The sequence below is a fragment of the Erpetoichthys calabaricus genome, chromosome 18 (assembly GCF_900747795.2).
Source record: "Erpetoichthys calabaricus chromosome 18, fErpCal1.3, whole genome shotgun sequence".
Classification (NCBI taxonomy): Eukaryota; Metazoa; Chordata; class Cladistia; order Polypteriformes; family Polypteridae; genus Erpetoichthys; species Erpetoichthys calabaricus.
In genome coordinates this window covers 22,323,206-22,345,707 of record NC_041411.2, presented here as the reverse complement: position 1 = coordinate 22,345,707, position 22,502 = coordinate 22,323,206, and the positions used below count along the sequence as shown (strand labels likewise).

The 22,502-nt window shown below is 39.0% G+C and overlaps 1 protein-coding gene across 2 annotated transcripts in view; it reads right to left on the bottom strand.

Moving 5' to 3' along the window:
- Positions 1-668: 668 nt before the first annotated feature.
- si:dkey-112e17.1 (uncharacterized) overlaps positions 669-22,502 on the bottom strand; it is a 29,606-nt gene continuing 7,772 nt past the window's right edge. For both annotated transcript variants that reach the window (XM_028824576.2, XM_051921283.1), the window contains exons 2-7: positions 11,418-12,340; positions 6,452-6,503; positions 6,113-6,236; positions 4,828-4,988; positions 2,810-3,049; positions 669-2,235 (exon numbers count right to left, since the gene is read on the bottom strand). In XM_028824576.2, the coding sequence (XP_028680409.1) occupies positions 1,477-2,235; positions 2,810-3,049; positions 4,828-4,988; positions 6,113-6,236; positions 6,452-6,503; positions 11,418-12,340 (2,259 nt within the window). In that variant the 3' untranslated portion in view covers positions 669-1,476. The remainder of the gene's footprint in view (positions 2,236-2,809; positions 3,050-4,827; positions 4,989-6,112; positions 6,237-6,451; positions 6,504-11,417; positions 12,341-22,502) is intronic.

Here is a 22,502-nt window from a genome sequence, read left to right as displayed (position 1 = left end):
CTCTTACGTTGATGAAAAGTGTCTCACTGCCACACCAATTATCACCTTTAATGGGTTGTGCAAAACAGATTTTAAGTCACATACTTTTTTAAAACCCATTTGCAGGGCTTCTCAGCAATAATGGCGTTCTTAAGCAGTGGCTTTAAAGAAATGATAGCTGCAGGCAAACAAGGACTTGCACAGCTTCAACACCACAAACCGCCACCCCACCTGCACTCTTTAGGTGGAAGTAAACAGATTTACTCATGAAAGGCATTTTCACAAAAGTAAACTGGTTTAATTACTCACCCGGCTAAACAGACAGCAGCTCAGTTTTTTTTTTTTTTTTTTTTTTAATTCTCATTTCAAAGACATCCCATCTCTATACTAGTATTTAACAAATTTTTTTTTTTTTTTGCACCAACAAACTAATTTCATCAAAGGGCTCGATAGCAAAACTATGTTTATGTAGAAATAAAAATAACTTTAACTTCAGAGTTAAGTATTTGCTCTTCCCACCCCAATCTCTACTTGCTACAAACAACACTCTCCCGAGAGGTGGTCTGATGCGAGATCAACTGCTGGTTTAGCACACGACTCCCCCAATACATCAAAGTTGCCACCGAACCCCCACCAATTCTTCTTGTGCATCTGCATAAATCTTAATAAGCCTATATACACCATGTGGCTGAAACAGAATAATATTCTTTAATTAAATATTTTGTTAACAAATTACAAAATTAAACAGTTTAGATTTCGGCAATTGTGGGAAAATAGCTGATTTTGAACAAGAAACAATTTCAGAGAATTAAAGGTGCTGTGAAAGGCTGCTAAAACAGCAGTCTCTACCCGTTAAAAAATTTCTGCACTAGTACCCTTCAGCCCTCTAGGATCATACAGGTTTAAAGTGAGACGGATAAAGAGCAAGCCTTTGGCACTCCCCTGTTTGGTCCAGTCTATGCTGTCAATTCATTTATAAGCTTCCCCATTGGGGCCTACCCATTTCAGACGTGCTGGGTGCCATCAACCCTGGAAAACAGGCCACACAGAAAGCATGGAGGTTTTCATCTTATGCCAAGACAAAAACTATAATTTGTTGCGACTGGCGTCAATTTTATTCCTCATTAAAATATCAAATTTGGCAGAGGTATCCTCGATTTTCCTATTGCTTAATGCAGGATATTATTCTCTTAACCTGTTACTAGAACACCAGTTCAGGCGAGTTATTTAGGAAAGCACATAGTATCTCAGGATTTCTTGCATGTTTTCTTTTAAATTAAAAACAACAAACTTTTTCTGATGTTGAAAATGTTATTAGAACTTAAATTGACTGGCTATCTTAGCGAGTTCCAAAAGCCAGCCTGTCATAGGGAGGAAGCTATAACTTAATGATCACCTGGGGCCAGCCAGCATATTACCAGCGGCCTCTCACTGTTTCTGTGATGGCACTTGACAGACCCCTTCTCCTTGTTACTCTTCACTCCTTTTCTCCAGGCTTCAGACATGCTCACTGACACTCCCCAGGACAGCAGAGGGTTGGATGGCTGCGTGGGGCAAGCTGAATGTCTCTGTGTTAAAAGTACCTACAGATTCTGGCACAGAGAAGGAGTTTTGTATTTCAGAGTTGCAATACAAGTTCTGGTCACCTTGTTCATGGTCTACATGTTGGGGGTTTACCCACATGCTCCAGTCAGGAGTTGTGCTGGGGTTGAAAGGTGACCCATTTACGAGACCATGACACTCCCTGCCCATTGTAGATTTGTGGTCTTTTTTACTTTGAGCATAGACATCCTTATCTGTCCCATTAATATTTGATACCTCACTGGATTGCCCAAAGTGTTCTGCAAAAACCAATGGCTGCTGATCATCTTCCTCTGAAATTGCAAAAACAGGTTCACTAGCTCCATCAGACTGAACAGCAGTGATGTCTCTGGTCATTAAACTGCCTTCAGGAGAGATAGTCCTATTAGGTGGTTTACTGGTGACGTCTACTGGTGCCACCTGACCAGCCTGACAACTAGTACCCTCCGAGGAATTTGTTCGGAACCCAAAGTAAGGGCTTCCAAACCTGGCCCTCTTCAGATTGCTGGTTGAGTTGAGCCTGCGTTGCCGCTGGGCTGATTGGCTCAGGGGGTAAGAGGCATTGCTCACTGATGAATCTGAGTGGTTCTTCTGTGCCTTGACTTCCAGGTGTGCATCTGAAGCGACTTTCCTGTCTCTTCCCTGATGACAGTCTGCATCCAAACCACTGACACTCTAAAAATAGGACAGATTGTTTTAATATGTTTGATACAAGGCAAATAGGTTCCAAAAATGAAAAATGATAAAAGGCTAATCAGCTGAAAGATCCAAATAACTTTAGGCAAAGACCATGCAGTGCATGAACACAGGGAAGTTTATTATTGCTACATTTCATATCAATATTACAAAATTCAGACTATAATAAACAATAATGTAATATTGCTTAATCCAATTTAGAGTCACAGAGGGCTGATGCCTGTGCAGGCATAAGTGAGCTCAAGGTAGGAACCAGCCATGGATGGATCACTAATCCATTAATAAAATCTTGTTTAATATATAGGATATAAATTTCATATTGATAATGGAAATTTGATTTGCCTTTCATTTTTATTTTATTTAGTGCTATTTTAGGCAGCATGATGACTTAATGGTTAGTGCTAATGGCACTGACAAGTTTCAAAAGCACAGCTGAAAATGCCCAGATTCTCAAAAAAGAGAAATGCCTGGGTGAGTTCCTATTATTCAGGAAACTAAATTAAAAGACATAAAAAGGAGCTCAGCATCTCACAATCTATCCTTTGACACTTACATTATCAACTAACTTGGTGAAGGGACTGGTGGAATTCCAGCTGCACCATTTCCTTTGCAACTGTGGCAGAGGAGGCAGGAAATCCTGGAAGGTGCGGACGCTCCATGCCCGTGGTCTAGGGGCACTAGTCTCTTTGTCGATCTTGACTTCAGGAAAAGGTGGAGTGCTGGTCATATGAGGAGTAAGCCAGTCAGACACCAGGGCCTGACTAGTCTCACTTTCCACAAGAGGTTCATCTTTCTAGATACACAAGAAGAAGAGATCTGCTTACTACCACTGCCAATAAAAATGCAGTATACATTTAGGAAACAGTCTTAAACAAATGACTAATTGCAATGCATTAAGCATCTTTACAAAACTGATAAAACAAGTGTACCTTCCAATGCAAGTCTGGAGTAACCCAGCTCATCATCTACGACTGACTGCTGCTCTGCACCCAATGATGCTACGATTGGCTTCAGCACTATGCCACCCTTTAGCAGAATTGTGCTTTTTTAGTTTGGATCTGTGCAAGTTTCCACTGCCTGAACTACCAAGAAAGATGTTATAAGACAGACCTCTGGATGAAGCACATTGGCAAGTTGGGAATGACACTAAACCTAACTCATTTATTAGGGTGATGATGACACCAGGTGATTGTGACAGAGCTCTCGCCAGCCCTCATTCAAGATACAGCATTCACATTCTTCCAAAGCATCATTATGCTCCACAACAGAGAACCTATTCTGTCACAAACACGAACAAAACTCTAACTGTCAATTCTTCCCATTAACATACTGGCACACTCTGAAACGGACCTTTGATTTTAATTACCAGTCAGATGTGAAATGCGTCAGCTGTAACGTCCAGGCATGTATCCTAGCTCATTAGTCAGCTGTTAGTCAAGCGTTTCTCTCAAAAAGATCCAGATAATCCTTACAAAGAGTCGCTTACTGCTCGCTTCGTCTAGACACGTATTAGAGAGGCTTTAATCTGCACTTTCCTTTGGCAGCAGAGGCCACATGTATGCAGGCGCTCCTATCCTGAGGCCAGATGTAGAAATCCTGGAGACCGTCACTGGACAACGCCCACTGGGAATTTCAAGTCAACTATGCAGCCAACCTGTGTTGGTGTCACGTGGTGTGTAACCTGCACAATTTATCTGCTGAGTAAGGTCAATATAATTTAAAAAAATTGTTTATTATAATAAAATAAATACAAATTCATTCTTCAATGCTTCAAAGAGCTGGGGCCTGTTCCTGTAACAATGCCAGTAACAGAGAAACTAGCTATGAACAAGAAAACATTTCTAATCATGAAAGTACTCACTCACTCACACAGACTCTCACTGATCTTGGGAAAGATTGAGAGTTGCCTCTCAATGTGCCAGAAATCCTTTCAGACGAGACCTATGCAGACCTATAACAGTACCACTATATGTCTACACAGAAGTTTCAAACCTTTAAATAAACAAAGCACTCAGGTGGTTACCTTCATTACCTCACTACCAATCTCCCCCTCTCTTCTGCTCATATTACAATTATGTGAAAAAAGCACACAGACTTCTTTGTGCACCACCAAGCCACAACAATATGTGATAAAGGGGAGCATCGTTAGCTGCTTTTCATTTCAGTCCCAACTATAAATCATTATGACAATGATACAATCCCCTGAAGTTAGCAAGAGCATGCCAACAGAGGAAGGGCTTGTTGGCAGAGGACAGCATGCGTTGTCACACAATGTGTAAACACTAAATAAAATCAGAAAAGGGGTAGCTTTACTAGCATGATGCCTGGCTGTACTCAAAGACACAATCACTACTTTCATTACAACCACTTTCTTAGAAAATCTTAAATGCTGCCTGTTGTGCTCTTGGGGGATCACACTGGCTTCTCCGTGATTACTGAATAACTATCTTAATCTTACTCTTGCTGAATGAGCCATTGAAGTAGCTGGCATTAGTTGATCTGGATTACTCTCATGCTTGCAGCACAGCCTTCTAAAAGCCTCCCTATGCAGCAAACCCTGCCACCACATACCTTTACTTTATAGGAAGAAAAGTTTAGCTCAGTGGGCCCTGGTCCTGCGGTGATCACAAACACCTCATCTGTACCAGACTCGGATACCGACAGACCACTGGATGATACCTCCAGCTCAGCATTCTGGGAAACATTCCCCATCCCACTGCTGACCGTGGGCCCTGAAAGAGAGGCAAATGGTGAAACATCATTCTGCAAAATGATTCCAAACCTAACCTACAGTTATATCAGAAAAAAAGACGATTTTCTTTCAGGAAGACAGGGCTTTAGCATCACTTTCACACGTATCACAAAAGTGTCAATTGTTTATGACACCCAGGAAAAATGTAGCCTATGTTGTGCATACCAAAACTGTTTCATTTTTTGCAGACAGGGCAACAAATAAAATAGTTCATGCCAAAATCTACTCTCTGGTGTAAGGAAATTATCATTTGTTTTTTTTTTTTTAAAACAGTCATTAAAAGTGGCAACAGTTAAAGAAGGGAAAATAGGAATGAATCAGGGTTAATTCATTTAGAAGAGTTCAGAAGCCAACACAAAGCCAGGTCTTTTAAACTATTCAAAATGGTCTTGGCCTAGTCACTATCTGTTTGAAGTCTCTCATTATCAGTGAGAATTTTTTCCAATTATTCTGGCTTTCCTCTGACACCCTAAAGATGTATTTAACAAGTAAACGAGCATCAGTAATATAGACCAGTGTGACAGAGTGTGTGGGGGTGTATGTGTTTTCCATTCGGGTTAGGTTTTGTCTTGCACACAATGCTGCCATGAAAGTCTCCTTGTGACCCAAGGTCTAGGTTACCTGCAATATGTACCTGAAGGCATTTTAGAACACTTCAGCCTATAATCTTTTTAATACTTTGTGTAACTGAATCCATAGTTTAATATATAAAACTATGGAAATAAATATATAAACATTCCAACAATATAATCAGAAAGATCACTATTGTATCTCCATGAGATGTATGTGCTAGTTTAATTAAGGATTTTAGAATGGTCAGGTATAAGTGAGCTGCACCTTATGTTGAGCTGGTACCCCACTGACGAATGATGTCTGTGTTGAAACCAATACTGGCAGAACAGATTCTAGCTTACTTCAACCTTGAATGTGTGTGAAGTACATTAAATACATGTATTTTTTTTTTCAAGAGGGTTATTAGACGAAAGCTTCCAGAAAATATGTACCTAAGAAGCCAAACATGGTAACAGAAGTACAATATATATAAATGGGAAATGCTTCCATACCTGCTTTTGCTAGGATAGTAAAATTAGTAAAATAACAGACCTGTTGGTGCTGGGCTTGGGGAAATGTTCTCATTATCAGTTGAAATCTCCAGGCTTGATGGATTGGAGACAACCAGCTGAAGTTCACTTACATCAGCTGCCAGGTTTTGGACACCACTTTGTAACTGGATAAAAAGATTACGATTAATTTATTAGTATGGCAGTAATAGTATTAATACTGGTATCCTAAAATGATACTATATAGCCTTTTCATAAGTAATTAGCAAATAAACCAATAAATAATCGGCATAAACATAATTTTGGCAACTCTTCAAGCAAGATTGTTTTAGCATAGTATCTCTTTATGAAAAAAATCTTCAAAGGCTAAGTCATCCTTTACCTCACGGTTATTCGATGAGCAGGAGATGTCTCTTTTTGCACAAATTCTATGTCTGAAAAACATAACAGACATGTAAGCTTACCTTTGGAAAATGCAGCCCACCCTGCATATCAACAAACAATTATCCATTACAGAAAATGACCTCCAGAGAAAATTGCTATAAGTCTGCAGGACCCCCTCTACCAAACCCAGGCTACAGATATTTTTTTTCTTATTTTTTATATAGACGTTATAAACTGAAAAATGTGAAATTGTCTAACTTTTCCTAAAAACAGCAAAATGTCCAAGACAAAAAAATGGGAAGCATTATAAAAAATATGTTTTTCACAGGTGGGCAGAGTCCAGGATGTATATGGATGGAGTGCACACATGGTTTGGTTCAAGTCTAACTGCTGCACCCTTTTCACTTCATTTTGAGGGATGGAGAGGAAGAGGTATGAGGATACATTAAATCATATGATACCCTTTTCTAGACCCAAATACTATCCAAAATGTATCCAGATTAATACTCTAATTATGCACAATATCACCAAGCACCACCTTCACTGGATCATATTTTGGGAATGATTTATCAGCCAGTCTCAGCTACACAATAACTAGTAATCTTATAACCCTGTTTGGGTTAACACTTGACTGTTTAATAAAGCATTTGTTGTGATAATCTTACACTACACCACTGACACATTACTTTATCCTGCTCAAGTGGAAGAATCCTAACCTATCCACCAAGGCAAAATAAGGAAAGGATGATCCATTTTACTTAAACAGAAAAAAAAATCAACTTATGAAAACCATTCAAAAAGTTCTTTAGGATCTGGCAGGCATTTACTTACAGTAAGTTACCTCAAATAACTGAACAGCTGAAGCATTGCCAATATCGGAGTTGTAACTCAAAATATGTCATCTTTCGTTCCCTGTCATCTGGATGTAAACATCCCTTAAGGGTAGCTGATTTGCATAAGATGTAGTACCTACTATCATAATTTACTCATTGTAGTCTTTAAAAAAATCAATTAAATGAAAAAGATGTTCTCTTTGCTTTAGTGAGGAATACTGCTGAATCAACAACATCCTAGAGCAGGTGTGCACACATGCATGGGGGCACACCCTCAGAGGGATTTACCACACATTGAGCCACACCTAAAACTCTTAATCCGCTCAGTTCCTGGGTGACCAAGGTGGATTTTAACAGCAGAATAAAAGTGCTGTATATCTCAGCCAAGGAAGTGGAACTGGCTAACACTATGGAATACTGGTGGCTGTGTTAGTCATATCAAGTACACAAGTACATGCAGTGGCTCTCTTAGCTCAATTAGCTTAGCTTTTTATTGTATGGGAAGAGAGAGAGGGAGCATGACACTAACAGGTTTAAAATGTGGGACTACATTCTTTTTAACTTTGATGATAATTAGTTGATATAATGTCCTGCAGAAAATGAGAAACTCTGAAGGAACGCACAAGGGGGGTGGAGGGAACTGACTGGCGACTTAGGGAATTTAATAGAAGGAAGGCAGGCTTTGCACAAATAATTTCATAGATAGACAGGGTTTAAGGAGAACTAAATATACCTAGGATGTGAGCCGGATCAGAAGGTGAATAAATAAGAAGGAGCAAAATATCTTTTGGCACATAAATAAATTTTAAGGTGTGAACACATGCACTACAATGGGAGTGGATTAACTCAAGTTTGGGTTCAAGTGAGATGTAAGATAGTAAAGGAGACAAAAGTAAAGGACACAAAGCCCAGCCTCGTCTGGCACCATTTTGAATCAGAAAGGGCTGAAAGAACTGATGTCATGTGGGAGGAGAATAATGTTTTTGATCAAATCGATATTGCTCTTGCATCAAAACCCATTGTGTTTAAAACTTTCCATTGAAAATCCAAATTTGCATGGTCAAAAGCCTTCTCGGTACCTGCTGCCTGGCAGAAGCAAAAAAAAGAAAAAAAAACAATTTGATTAGGATGAATTAATTTATAAATAATCCTTAGCCGGTATATTGCAAGGAGTTTTACTAACAACTCTGTACCAGAATTCACACAGACAGGGCTATAGTTAGTGCACTCATATAGTTCTTTGTTCTGCTTTAAAATGATGGTAATCGATGCTGAATCAATTGAGGTGTTCAAACTGGATGAAGAAACTGCAGAGTTCAGCATCTTCATGTAAGGGCGAGAGAGGACCTCAGGAGGCAATCAATTAGGCCCCAGTGATTCCAGAACCCAAGGAATCTACAGCCTCCTTAAGTTCTGTTGATGTATTTAAGGAATCCACTATAGCAGAATCATCAGCTGAAAGTGTGGGAAAGGACAAGTTATCAAAAAAAGAATTCATTTCTGAAGGAGAAGACTTACAGCTTTCAGTAAATAATTCACAGTAAAACTTTAGAAATGTTTTTTATACCCAAAATGTTGTTAGTTGTGGTTCTAGATTTATTATTAATTGCTGAAATAGTTGTGCAAGTCTTAGATTTCTGTAATTTCAATGCCAGTAACATGGCAAGTTTAGCTCCAGAGACATAATGTCGAGCCCAGCTGTGATGCATCTGAAATTTAATTCAGGGCGTGTGCCTGAGATCAAAGGCTTATGCTTCAGATTCACCCACACAAGGGTGTGCTTCCTTCAAAAATGCCAGGCGAGATTCAGGTTTAAAAGTTTTTTACCTGCTTGCCCAAGCCAAATTACTAGAATATCCAATCATGAAGTCATGAATATAACCATCTACACATATGCAGAGTCAACAACAGCTGAGTTAATATTAATGAAATCTTGAAGCATTCAGGCAAGTATATCATAAAATTCTTTATTGCACAGTAAAGATGCATTGAACCTCCACCAACCAAGGGGCTCAGGGTGACCTTATCGGGAGGTCAGTTCCCATCACGGTGCAATGATGATCTGAGAGACTGGCTATTTCAAGAGCTGCATTAAAAGGAAGGAAAGCAAGCAACTGAGAAATAAAAATCGAATCTCGAGTGAGAATGGTGACTGGACAGAAAAAAAGCAAAAGTTTTAACAGAGGGTTTTAACAACTGAAAACAATTAACCAAGGTCAAATAACAGGCAAATTTGTACAGCGATCAAGGTGACTGAAGGATTCATCAAGAGAGGTGATGGCATCTTGTCTAGCAAAGGATACATAAAGACGTTTGTATCCATTCCATACTGACAATTATGTAAAACCCTTTCAGATGCAAAGTTGTCAGTTATCTGCGGAAAGAGAACAGACTCACATGGTGTTAATTAATAAATGCAGCACAGGGCTACTTTCCTACCACCCAAATCAATCAGCACATAACCAAATTTGGCGGCATAACCTGAACCCATGCTGAGTGTCTTTGGTTGCAAATCAAACTGAGGAGAACAACTGCCAAAGAAGAGGCAACTGCAATGTAGCATTTGTACACAATCTAGGCACATCCTTGGCCAACAGCTTGAAATTCTAAATGGCACAACTACTCTCTTTTCAGCCTAAGTAGTCAAGGACACCAACATGTCTGACAATGTAACCAAGTCCTAGGATGTTCCAAGAGGCACACAAAACATTACCCATGAGCACACTTTTGGTTGCCAAAGATTGCATTGTCCAAGGCATGTGAAATCTTGAGATGGACTGGGTACAGTAAAAAAAGTTGCAAGCCTTAGTCCTCACGCACGTTCCACAGCTGCAGCCATATCCTTCCTAGCATGAGCTGTGGCTAAACTGAAGTCCATAGAAAACAAAATTTGCTGGCCTTCACAGGAGAGGTTAGGTGCCTTCCTAGTCTTCTTCAGAATAATATAGTGGTTGTTAAAGCTATGATTAGGTGTGTAGATTTTATGAAGCCTCTTAACAACAATGTGAATAATTTCAAAGGGCTGGAAACAAAGTTGGTCAGAGTTTGTTTGGAAATTTCATGGTATCTCCGCTTTCTATTCTTTAAATACCAGAAGGTGAAAATTATTTCTGTGATTTCTATCGTTAAATTCAGTGAGCTTAGCACTTAGTGATACCAACCATCTACTGAAGTAATTTGCTTATCATGATAACGGAGAGTTTCCACTAGCACTTTTAAACTCCTCTAAGACATCTTCTTTAACTCAGTTTTGATTTCTTGTATGGCATTTTTGGAGCATACCAAGCTCTACCTGGAAGCTCTGCTGTGGAGATTCACGCGTAGCAGAGTGCTGCTTGACCACACCCTGCTTCAAATTATCCACAGGAGCCTCCATATTGGAACTGTTAGCATGCTCATGCTCTGTACACTGAGAAGTCTTCTCAAAGCTGGAGACATCAAAGCGAGACCTTCTTGAACCTGATGCCATCTATTGATTCCCGAGGGGCGAGTAAAAAGTTTACATAAGAAAACTGTGCAATTCAGGAAAGATGAGTTATAAAATTAAAAGAAAAGTGCATATGGCCTAAGAGTTATTGTGTCCATCAACCACCAAGGATCACATAGTCTCCACTTAGTGACAGATGGAATTAACTCTATATCCTAATTTTGTTTCACCGAAATGTATGTTTGCCTTATTATAACACTACTTCTGTAATGCATATTTTTGGAACAACTAAAATATGATAAAAATACAAAAGGTGTATTTATTAATATTTCTTTTGGTATTTGTTACTTACCTGACTTAGAATATTTTAAAATTATTTTTATTGTATGGTAAGACACATTGACATTATATTAGACTAAACAGAATAATTATAGATGATGGCTACATAACCATGTAATGTACAGTAAATGAGAATAATCATTGCAGTCCTAAAGTAGTACAGATTTTTTTCTTTACCAGAATTAGCAAAGGAAGGAAAACAATTTAAATTGGTGATGGCAAACTATATGAGCAGTTACAAGTGGAGGGGAAATGGAGAAAATAATGTGATACCTTTTATCAAATGAATATACAAATCAAATGTACCAAACTTGTCTTCGCCAACTAATAAGTACAAAGAATGTCTGTTTCTGTCAGTTGCTTACCTGAAAATTATACAGATGATGATTATAAATACAACAATAAAGAAAGCAGCTCCGGTCACTACTGCAAGCAGAGTCTCTTCTCCATTGTTCAAAGGCTCAAGGAAACGATCCTGGTCTGTGACTACTTGAGTTTCATTGCGGTACTCAAAGAGAAGTGCAAAACCTCTCCCCCATCCTGTGGTTGTGATGAGCTCCATGATAACCTCAACCATTTCAGCAGAAGAGCCAAAGACCAACTTTCTTCCGCTAGGGTTATTTGAACCACAAAAACGAGAGGAGAAGGTGATCAGGTCCGAAATATAAAGCACATCATGAGGACACGAGTCCGTTGCTGGGGGCTGGGAAGAAAGGGTAACAAGCCTGGTGACATATTTGCCTATATCAGTGGTGGATACACTAGGAGAAGTTTGGCTGTCTGGAGCATAGCCATCACTGTCTCCTCTGTAGGATTGTGGAGTCACTCTGTTAGGGGAGTGGGTGCTTTTTAATATAAGAGAGTCAGCGCCAGCCGTCAGAGGAGGATCCAACTGAATTAAACTCCTAGCAGAATTATCTGCTTTGTCACTTTCAGCTTTAGACAATGAGGACCTGCGCTCATTCTGCGTAATTGTTGTCAAGGAATAGGCTTCATAAACATTAACCTCCACCTTGGACCCAGTGCTGTTAAAGTCAACAGGTGACAAGGTGCTGCCACCAGTTGCATCTTTGGACCTCCTTCTGCCAGGCGAAGGAACTTCTTTGCTCTGGTTTTCGAACACATCAAACTCTAGCACCTCCATGATTAACCTGTAGCCTGCAGGCACGAAGAAACGCCACACACAGTGTGTCCCAGGAAAATAGCTGTATGGAAAGCCAGGGGACAAAACAAGGCCTCTTTCTTCTGCGTTTGTGACGTCCACCACAGCACCACAAGAATAATAGACCTTGAGAAAAAAAAAAAAAGATGCAAGTCAACTGGATGCATAAACATTAGGGGAGCAATGTTTCTATTCAAAAAGTGATTTGTTTGTAAACCCAAAATTCCTACACTTACATAGACGCCTCTTGTAAACTTAACTGTTTCAATTAAAACTCACTAACTCATATCCAGTATTTACAGATGCCAGCTTTTCTTCTTAAATGTTGTTATTTTTCAAATCCATGTATGAAATCATCACAAAGCCAACCATTTGTTGCAAGTGATGTGGCACTGTGCTTTTGCACACTTCTGGGAAATGAGATGCTCTTTAGATTTTTCTTTACCGCAATAACAAAAACAGCCTAATGAGATACACGTTTCTCGGAGAAAACACTGGCATTTTAACACAGTCTCATGGGTATCAGGTTTCATGCAAAGCCAGAACTTTACTGTTTTCCATTATTTTGCAATTTTCCTAATCCTTAAAAAAAAAAAAAAAAAAAAAAAACAACACCATTCAGACTTACTGGCTTCATCTATATGTTGTGTCAATAGGCTACAGGGCTATTTCTGGTTAATTAATCTTTACTTTGAGTGATTATTTTCAGTAGTAAAGCCATTTTTGGACATTAATAAATCGAACACAACATTCTCAAACCTCCTTAATCCTATCCTTAGCCTATTCTATCAGCATTGGAGAAAAGACAGAAACTAGCCCTGCACCAGATGCCAATCCATCACCATTCACACTCACATAGGCTCCAGTGTAGAATCAGCAGTTAACCAAGCCTTCACATCTTTGGAAATGTGGGGGGTAAACTGGACTACCAAGAGAAAAGGTCATGGATAGAACATGTAAACTTCATACAGATAGGCTGCTGGGTCTGTGAAGCAGTGGCCCCAACCGCTATGCCATTGATTCACCCCATTAATCAATATATTACTTATATAAAAGTGTCTGTCACTGGGATAGTGCATGAACCTTTGTTATATAGTGCCTGTCATGCATCATGAAAACACTTTGCATAGGTGCGTGTTTATTTAATGTTAATGCATTCATACTAAAGAACCATCACTGGGATATTTTATTTTATACTGCATTTCTCTTTTAGGAAGCTCATTCTAGAATAATCTAGGAGGAGGAGGTGGTTGAGAGCATGTGCTGACAACACAATTGCAGGTTAAGGGCCTTGCTCAATGTCCTACCGGGAATAAAGTCACTTCTGGCATTTACGGTATTCGAATCGGCAATCGGTGGAGATCCCTAGCCTCAGAGCCACCACTCTGCCCTTTGGAGGAGGACTTAGAATAGGCTTATTGGACTACTTTTCTAAGAGTGTAATGTCTCATTTTAATGGATCCCTAATTTACTTCAGAGCTATAAGCAAAAATATAAAAGTAAATACTTCTCTTCCTAAGTCTATACAGACAGCACTCAACATTGGCATGTGCTCTGTAAATTGGTACCCAGAGGACACATTCCTTTCTCACTAGACACAGGGCTACAAAGAAAATTTTGTACACATAGTAATCTAAACAATGAGAGTGACTACTCTCTGGACACCCAGGACGCTATTCAAATAGCATATCAGAGTCTTTGGAAGAGTTCAGTTTAGGTCTCTCCAGTTTTAGCAGTTGACAGTCACTCTAAAATGAAACGGCTGTATTGCTGAGCTTGGTTGGACCACTCTTGTTTATAAATTTACTGTCTTTCACAGACAGGTAATTTAATTTGAGTAAGAAAATAAAATTGGAGGGTTACCAATTCTCCTTGTGGGATACCAGTTTCCAAACTTGAACGTAAGGACTGAAAGGTGAAATGACTATTGCCGAACTAGGTGACCATCACATGTTTTCGGGGAAGGGAGGGCATAAATTACATCATTTGAACTATTCCAAACAATTTAGAACAAAATATATGGACTCAATTTCAAAAGACAGTAGAGTTTGAGAGCTCCAGAAGCTGTGCTGACAATTCAGCTGGAACATTTGTCTGGCTTGGTTTAGAACACTACAGAAATGCCAAGCTACTCTGAACACTCCTATGTAGGAATGGGTTAAGAAATGCAAAAGTAATTTTAAATAAATAAGCAAATACTAATGTAATACTGAACAAAAAGAGTAAAAACAACATGCAGTGGGCTTAGACCTTGGGGGTGCAGAATTTCAATGTTTAAATTTATTTATTTTTTCTGTGCTTCCTAAGTACTATGCATGGCGATTCACAACAAAACCACTGAAAGACAGCTTGACAAGACCCAATCTCTATCTTAGCTGAAATGCCTCCCTCAAAGCTCACCTAAAGCACCCTACCAGGCTCACTGTGTCAGAAAGCAATGTAGTGTGCCTGCCTGAAACCAGAAGTAGCACAGTAGCCACAGGCTATATTGGCCCAGAGTAGGAAAACTTGCTGTTGGGCACAGCTGATATTTCCACAAGTCAGATGCCATTCCAGAGAGCGTAAGCGGATTTTTACGTCATTCAGGAAAAGGAACGAAATAGGCTCACAAGAGAATCTTAAGCTGACAGACGCATAAACCTGCCAAGTTCCCAGAACAAAAAAAAAGAAAATCTTACCAAGTGAAGGTTGGCTCACAACACCACTGCTGAACTTAGCTTGAAAATTGCTTTTCTCTGATATGCTCTTCAATTTAATTTACAGCTGGCTACCTGGAGAAGGTCATAAGTCATTTAACTCGAACACTTTCTGTCTGTCTGTCACTCAATGTTACATGTGGCACATTTGTCACACAAATCAAAAACAGTTAAAGAAAGAGGCATAGGTCATAAATTCTGTAGTGCCAGTGGAGTGGACATTATTTTAAAACACTCACAAATACACAAAGGCACCAATCAAATATAAATCTCAGAGTCCATTGCAACATCAACTACAATACTGGAGAAATATGGCAAATGATAGTCTAAAATATTAGAAGTTACATTGTGAGTACAAGCAGAAGGAGCTAGACCATCTGGTTTATAGCAACATTCTAGGTGGAAAAGATCAACATATAAAGTTAGATTTTTTTTTTGTTTCTTCTGAATGTCTGTCATTTAACACATGCATTCATGAAAACTGGGATCTTGTCCCTAAGACCCTGCTCAGTGCCCCATAATAAACAACTGGGCACTGATCCAACAGTGTGAAAAATCATTCTCAATGCAAGAAAACCACCATTAATGATTGGAATTTAGCAGGGTGCAAAAGCAAGCAGCTTCTGGTACCCCATAGCAGAGCATCTAATTATACTTGCTGCATATGCCACAATAAACATGAATGGACTCCCAGATGCCATTGTGAAATTCCTCAGCATGTCTTCCAGCAGCACCATTCCTCACAATTCTGTTACATCACTGCATGTCTCTGCTGTTGTCTAATTACAATCTTTAGCCTTTAGGACTTGTAAACAATGGTCCATATTCACTCATTGACTGCCCTTCACTTTGTTTTTGTTTTCTTCTTAATTAAAAATAAATAAATAAATAAATAAATCCAAATGGGTCATTGTTAATTGAAGTGGGAAATGTTTTGACAAGGCTCATAAATGGTAGAACCTGGGGGAACAAATGTATATTAATAAAGCAGGTTTGTGGATTCTGCCTAAGTAGACGAGTTAAGTGTTTAAGTCTAACTTCATACTTATTGTGAGATCCCAAATGCTTTATAATTATGTATGAGACATGATGTGATGGTACAGCAAATTAAAAGATGCCAGCTAACATGAAACACAGCAAAACTCCTTCAACATTAATATTGTTTAATTTAAATAAGCTGATGGAATGGGGGCATTTTTAACTGCATTACGGCAATTGCTGGTAACTCCCCTAACACTGTGCAGTGGTAGATGTTGATATGACATAATGGCCTTGAATCAAAGTGGTGCATGTGTTGCTTTTGTGTTCCCTATCAAATGTGATAAGATATTAGAGTGGCAGGAGATGGAACATACAAAATGACAGTAGGCATACAAACTAGCATAATGACAATAACATTTTGAAATTAGTGCAGACAACTAGGGACACGCTTGCGTGGTGACACTGTTAGCATTAAAGCACAAGTACATCCAAAAGCATTAGAATAATAAAAACAGAAAGACCGTCAGAGATCAAAGACAGCTATGTTTTTATGGGCAGTTACAATTACAGAGAATTCAGGACTTGCATCATACAGATTTTAGCCAGCTATGAAGTATCTGCATATAGGAGTGGAGCTCGGTAAAGGTGGGTAAGGTAGACACAGGCATTATGGAAACAGACCAGGAAGGAGTATTGCTGGCTTGGGTTGACTCACGTTGAGGCGAGTTCAGTGGACGAGACCCCTTACCAGTAACACAGGGACTGACACCAGATTTTTTATCATGACCAACCAGGCTATACAAAATAGCCCAACAAAACAACCACCTAAAATTCCAAAATACAAAAAATAATTAATGTAAAATAAGAAAAAATCAAAACAAATTCAGATAAATTATTAAAAGGCTCATGAACCTAGACCAAAAAGGCACTAAAAGGAGAAGTAGCCCTAATAAGCTACAAATTTATGAAAAGACTGGAGAAACATCAAAAGTGAGTCTTCTGAAGACCTTGATATCAGTTACTGAACTGCATTGATACTGGACAAGTAGCTCAGCCAGATAACAGGGAGTCACACTACACATTGCCTTGTAAACCAAAAGCAAAATCTTGCACTGTATCCTGTGCACCACAAAACGCCAATGGAGAACAGCTGAAAATGGCAATATACAGTACCTCTTCCTATTACCAATGAGCATCATAGTAGCTGCATTCTGCACTAATTATAACTGATATAACGCAGACTGATTAACCCCAAGTAAAGTGCATTGCAATAATCTAATCATGAAGTAATAAAGCCATGAATAATTATCTCTAAGTCCTTCAAAGAGAGACAAGACTTGAGCTTGAAAATTAACTCGAGATGATAAAAGCTGCTCCTGACAACTGAATTTATCTGACCCACAAAGTCCCGAATGAGCTGGCTATAATAAGATTTTAATTATTAACATTATTAGTATGTATATACATATATACATACACACACACACACAATGGATTCAGAAAGCATTCACGCCCCTTCACTTTCTGCACGTTACTGTGTAGTACATTTACTTTTAAATGGACAAATCAATCTACACTCAATAACCATAATGACAACGTGAAAACATGCTTTCAGAAAGATATACAAATTAAAAAAATATCAAACAACTGAAATCACTCATTCATATAATTATTTAGACCCTTAGTTCAGAACTCTCTAGAAGCCCCTTTGGCAGCAATTACAGATTCGAGTCTTCTTGGGTAAGTCCCTACAAGATTTGTGCACCTGGATTTAGGTAGTTTAACCCATTCCTTCTGGCAGATCCTTTCTAGTTGTTCAGTTAGACTGGAAGGGAAGTGTCTGTAAATTGCCATCTTCAGGTCTCTCCACAGATATTCTATGGGATTTAAGTCTGGGCTACTCAGGGACAGTCAGAGACTTGCCCTTAAGCCACTCCAGCATTGTCTTAGCTGTATTCTTCTGGTCACTGTCGTGATGAAAGGTTAACTGTCACTCTAGTCTGAGGTCACTTGCACTCTGGAGCAGGTTTACTTCAAGAGCCTCTCTGTATTTGACTGAATTCGTCCTTCCCTTAATTCTGACCAGTCTCCCTTTACCTGCCACTGAGAAGCACCTCTATAGCATGACTTTGCCACAACCATGTTTCACCACAGGGACACTATTAGGCAGGTGATGAGCAGTGCCTGGTCTGTGTCAGATGTAGTGCTTGGAGGTCTGCCCAAATAGTTCCGTTTTTGTCGCTTCAGACCAGATTCCTCATGCTCTCAGTCCATTAAAATATCGTTTGGAAAAATTCCAAGCTGGAGTTAACCACTCTAATGCCTCACTGGAGTGCTGTCAAGACAGCTGTACTTCTAAAAGACTCTTCCGTTGCAGCAGAGGTCTTTGGAAGCTCTATCAGAATGACAATTCAGTTCTTGGTCATCTCACGGACCAAGGCCGCTCTTTGCCAAATTACTCATTTTGGCTGGATGGCTAACTCTAGGAAGAGTCCTGGAGGTTCCAAAATTCTTCCATTTCACATTTACTGAGGCAAACATGCAACTGGGAGCACTCAAAGCTTTAGCAATGGTCTGATAACATTGCCCTGATCAATGTCACACCCCAAGTTTATTGAGGAGGTTTGCAGAGAGTTCTTCTGACTTCTTGGCTTGGTTTTTTGTCAGACATGCAGCGTGAACTGTAGGATGTTATATACACAGGTGTGGGCCTTTCTAAACAAAGTCCAAACTATTGAGAGTTCCACAGGTGGATTCCAGTCAAGTTCTAGACACAGCACAAATTTTTGTTTTATATTATATCTTCTTATATAATATGCTACTGTGGCTGTTCGTTTGTTTGTCCAGGATTTTAAATCACCTGTAGCTTGCAAACCGTTTCACCTATTAAGCTGAAATTTGGTACACATATACTATGTGACGTCTACTATCTGCGTTCAGGGTGATGATTTACCTTCAAAGTTATTCCTCTTTTTATTTTATTTTATTGTGGAATTAACTCTCGGCAGCGGCCAACAGGGCGGCTGTGTGGCACATGGGTACGGGCACTGTTCTCATCCCTACCACCTTCACCGTCACTTCCCCTACCTCTTCATATCTTAAATCATTCTTGAGGCAGATTAAAAGACTTAAGTGACAGCTTAAGTGAAAAATTAAGGAGAACATACTAAGTAATTGCAACACAAACACTGGCTTAATCAGTGTTAATGCAAAAAGATGCAGATGAAAGAAAAGAAGGAGCGGGCCATTAGAGTGGAGAAAAGGAAGTAGCAAGCGCATCAACCTCTGAGCAAACGAATGCTAAAAATACAGAGAAACAGGATGAAAACTATGATAAAGCCAAGTGTATTCATTGTACGTTATTGTGCAGTGCGCTGTTACTGGTATATGTATATTTGATGGTACAAAGCCCCACAATCCAACATCCTGTGGTCAAATTCCATACCTGGAGAGTTTACATGTTCTTCCCTTCTCTACATGGGTTTTGCCCCCACATTCCAAAATATATTTTATTGTGTGTTAGATTGTTAAATACTTTTAAAACTTTCCCTGGGTGCATGAGACCTGCAAAGACCCATTTGGTTCAGGCTGTGCATCAGATACTGCTGAGAAATGCTGCGTTGATTCTGAATTGGTTTCAAAGAAACTAATTATGTTATGTTTGTTATCGCATACAAAATTTAGTTGTGAGTAATGTGTGTTCACATATTAAATTACCTCAAAGTCCAACATTTAGTAGTTGTACAAACCTGTATGGACAGGTTTCATATTCACTGCTTACTTGGTTCATTGAGGTGATTTTATTAACAGTGAAAATTTTCAAATTAGACAGAATAAAAAGACAAGATTATTCAATATACCAGAACAGAGAGGAGCCTTTTTAGTAACAACTCCCATATGTGTGAGGTGCTGGCTTATTGCACTCATCTAGAAACACAAAGTGTCAATGAACCCCAATATTTTCAAAGCTGCTGTTCCCATAATAGTTAGAACTGAGGGGTTTCTAAGGGTGAATTTAAAAAGAAATCTGTTCCTTTAAGAGCATAAGGGGCCCGCACTCCAACATCCCCACAGCTGTGCTGACATACTACCCTCCTGATTATCGCATATCTTACCTCTGATGTCAGCTTCTCCATGTGTGTGCAACTCCCATTGCTAATGTTGATTGTAATTGGGTCAGCCAATGTGAAGCCTGCCATCTCCTTCATTTACAGCTTTCAGGTGAGAGTGGGGGTGGACGATGACCATTTTAATTCTAGATTACGTTTTACAAATCAAGTTTAGCAATAATGGCAACAGGTGTAAAAAAACCTTTATATTCTGTAATATGAGCAGATAAATATTTTCACAAAGCATTACTCATTCATAAAGTAAATAAAAACAGTATAGCTCCTGCCTTGAGCCTGTTATGTTCATTTTGTATGCAACAGACTTAAGGCACAGGTCGTTGAGTTACATTCAAACAAATATCAGGTGTTACATCTCCACTTAGGGAAGGAAGGAGGTGAATAAGTGTGGAAGAAACATCTTTTTGTTGCTTATCAAGGGCTCTTGTGATGAGTAGTGCAACTGACTTTGAATGCTAGTGAGAACAGTATTTAACGGACTCTGTCATCAGTCCAAATGATGGATATTTTATTTAAGAAGAAAGCATCTTTCACGTTATTTTTGTGCCCTCAGTATTAAAGGGCCATTTAGTTTGTTTCATAACAATGAGTACTGGCCTTATTACTGTTGTACAGACTCCTGTTTCTTCCAAACCACACCCAATTTTCTCCTACTTGTCTGCATACTGCATTAAGAACTCATCTTTACCAGGATATCAGTCAGTTTTTATTATCCACCACACTCAACCAGGAGGCTCAATCAACATTATCTGGTGGCTGGTTTAGAAAGAGCACAACAAACTTTGAATGGCAAATGTTTAGCCTTACTACTGGCATTAGAACTGTCTCAAGAATGATGTTAATATTTACTGATGCCACTTAATACGAATTGCAATTTAGAGGTCACAGAGAAGTGTATCCTATACAGGCAACATCAGGCAAAATGCAAGAACCAAACAAGGATGGTATGCCAAGTAATCACATGACATATTCACTCAATTAGCATAACATGCAGACATTTGTGGAAGAAAGACCAGAGTATCTCAAAAAGACCTAAACCAAGATGGGAGGAAGTACAAATTTCAATAAAGATGGGTACTGGGCCAAGATATGTACCCTATTGTCTTCAGCTGCACTAATCACTGCACCACCTTTACAGTTGATTTCAATAACCCTCAAAGAATTTTATAACAAATCTGCAGTAAGAATAGCACAATGACCACTTTTTGGTTCTACTGCTTACCAAGTGCTTCCTCATTTGCCAAGAATGACTCTCTCAAGCAGTTGTCCATTTTTAAGATACCTGCCTCTTCCCTGTGTAAGATTAAAAACCATTAGAGCCTAACCCGATGACAAAATCAGGCAAATGGAAGAAAATAGGCTGTGTATCACTTTTGGCAACTACATCCCCAATCTCTGGAGAAGAAAAAAATAGTAATCCAAAAAGCAAAACAGAATCTTTCCAGAGAAAAACTGAGATGTAACCCCAAGTAATATTTATTAAAAGATCTTTACCAGAGACCACATTGTCAGGGTAATGAGAATAAAACTTAGTGCAGTTTCTTCTCTTCCATGAAGGAATCTTTTCAAGCTTATACCCAGACCAATGGGTTAAAAGCTTATTGGACGGCCAATCTCTGTCCACACAACTCTAGGCCCCTTTCCAGAGAAGGCTGTTTTAAGGTTAAAGTGGGTCTCACTCAAAGATAACTTGACACTCAGACAAACACTTACCAACAATGGGACACCGCTTACAGCCTCTTGAGATACTCTGCATGAAAATCTGAATGTAAGCAGTGCTGAACCACACACAGAACAGATCATTAGAACCCAGTTTTAATTTTGAGTTCATGTGCTATACAAATTTCTGGAGTTACCATTTCTGATATCTCATTTTCCTACTGGCTGGTGCGGACTTGTAACTTAGGCCACACAAAAAGTACAATTTAGGAATTACCTATATTTTTTTCCATTCATGAAAATAAAAAGCGAACTAAACACTTCAAGCATGTATTGCATTGTTCCAAATACAATGCAATATAAAATATAATTTCTAACTCACTGTTATGCTTTGTTATATTATTTAACAACCAGTAATGGCACACTGCACGATAACGTGCAGTGAATACACTTGACTTGAGCATTCATAGTTTTCATCCTCTTTCTCTGTAGGTTTAGCATTCATTTTCTCAGAGGTTGATGCACTTGGTGCTTCCTGAGTAGCCCTGGTTTTCTCCAACCTACTCTTGATTAAGTCAGTGTTTGTGTTGCAATTACTTACTATGTTTTCCTTAATTTTTCACTTAAGTCTTCAATCTATATAAGATATGAAGAGGTAGGGGAAGTGACAGCGAAGGTGGTAGGGAATGAGAACGCCCTTCTGCCGAGAGTTGATTCTACAATAAAATAAAATAAAAATAAAAAGAGGAATAACCTTGGAGGTCAATCATCACCCCAAAAGCAGATAGTAGACGTCTCGTAGTATATGTGTACCATATTTCAGGT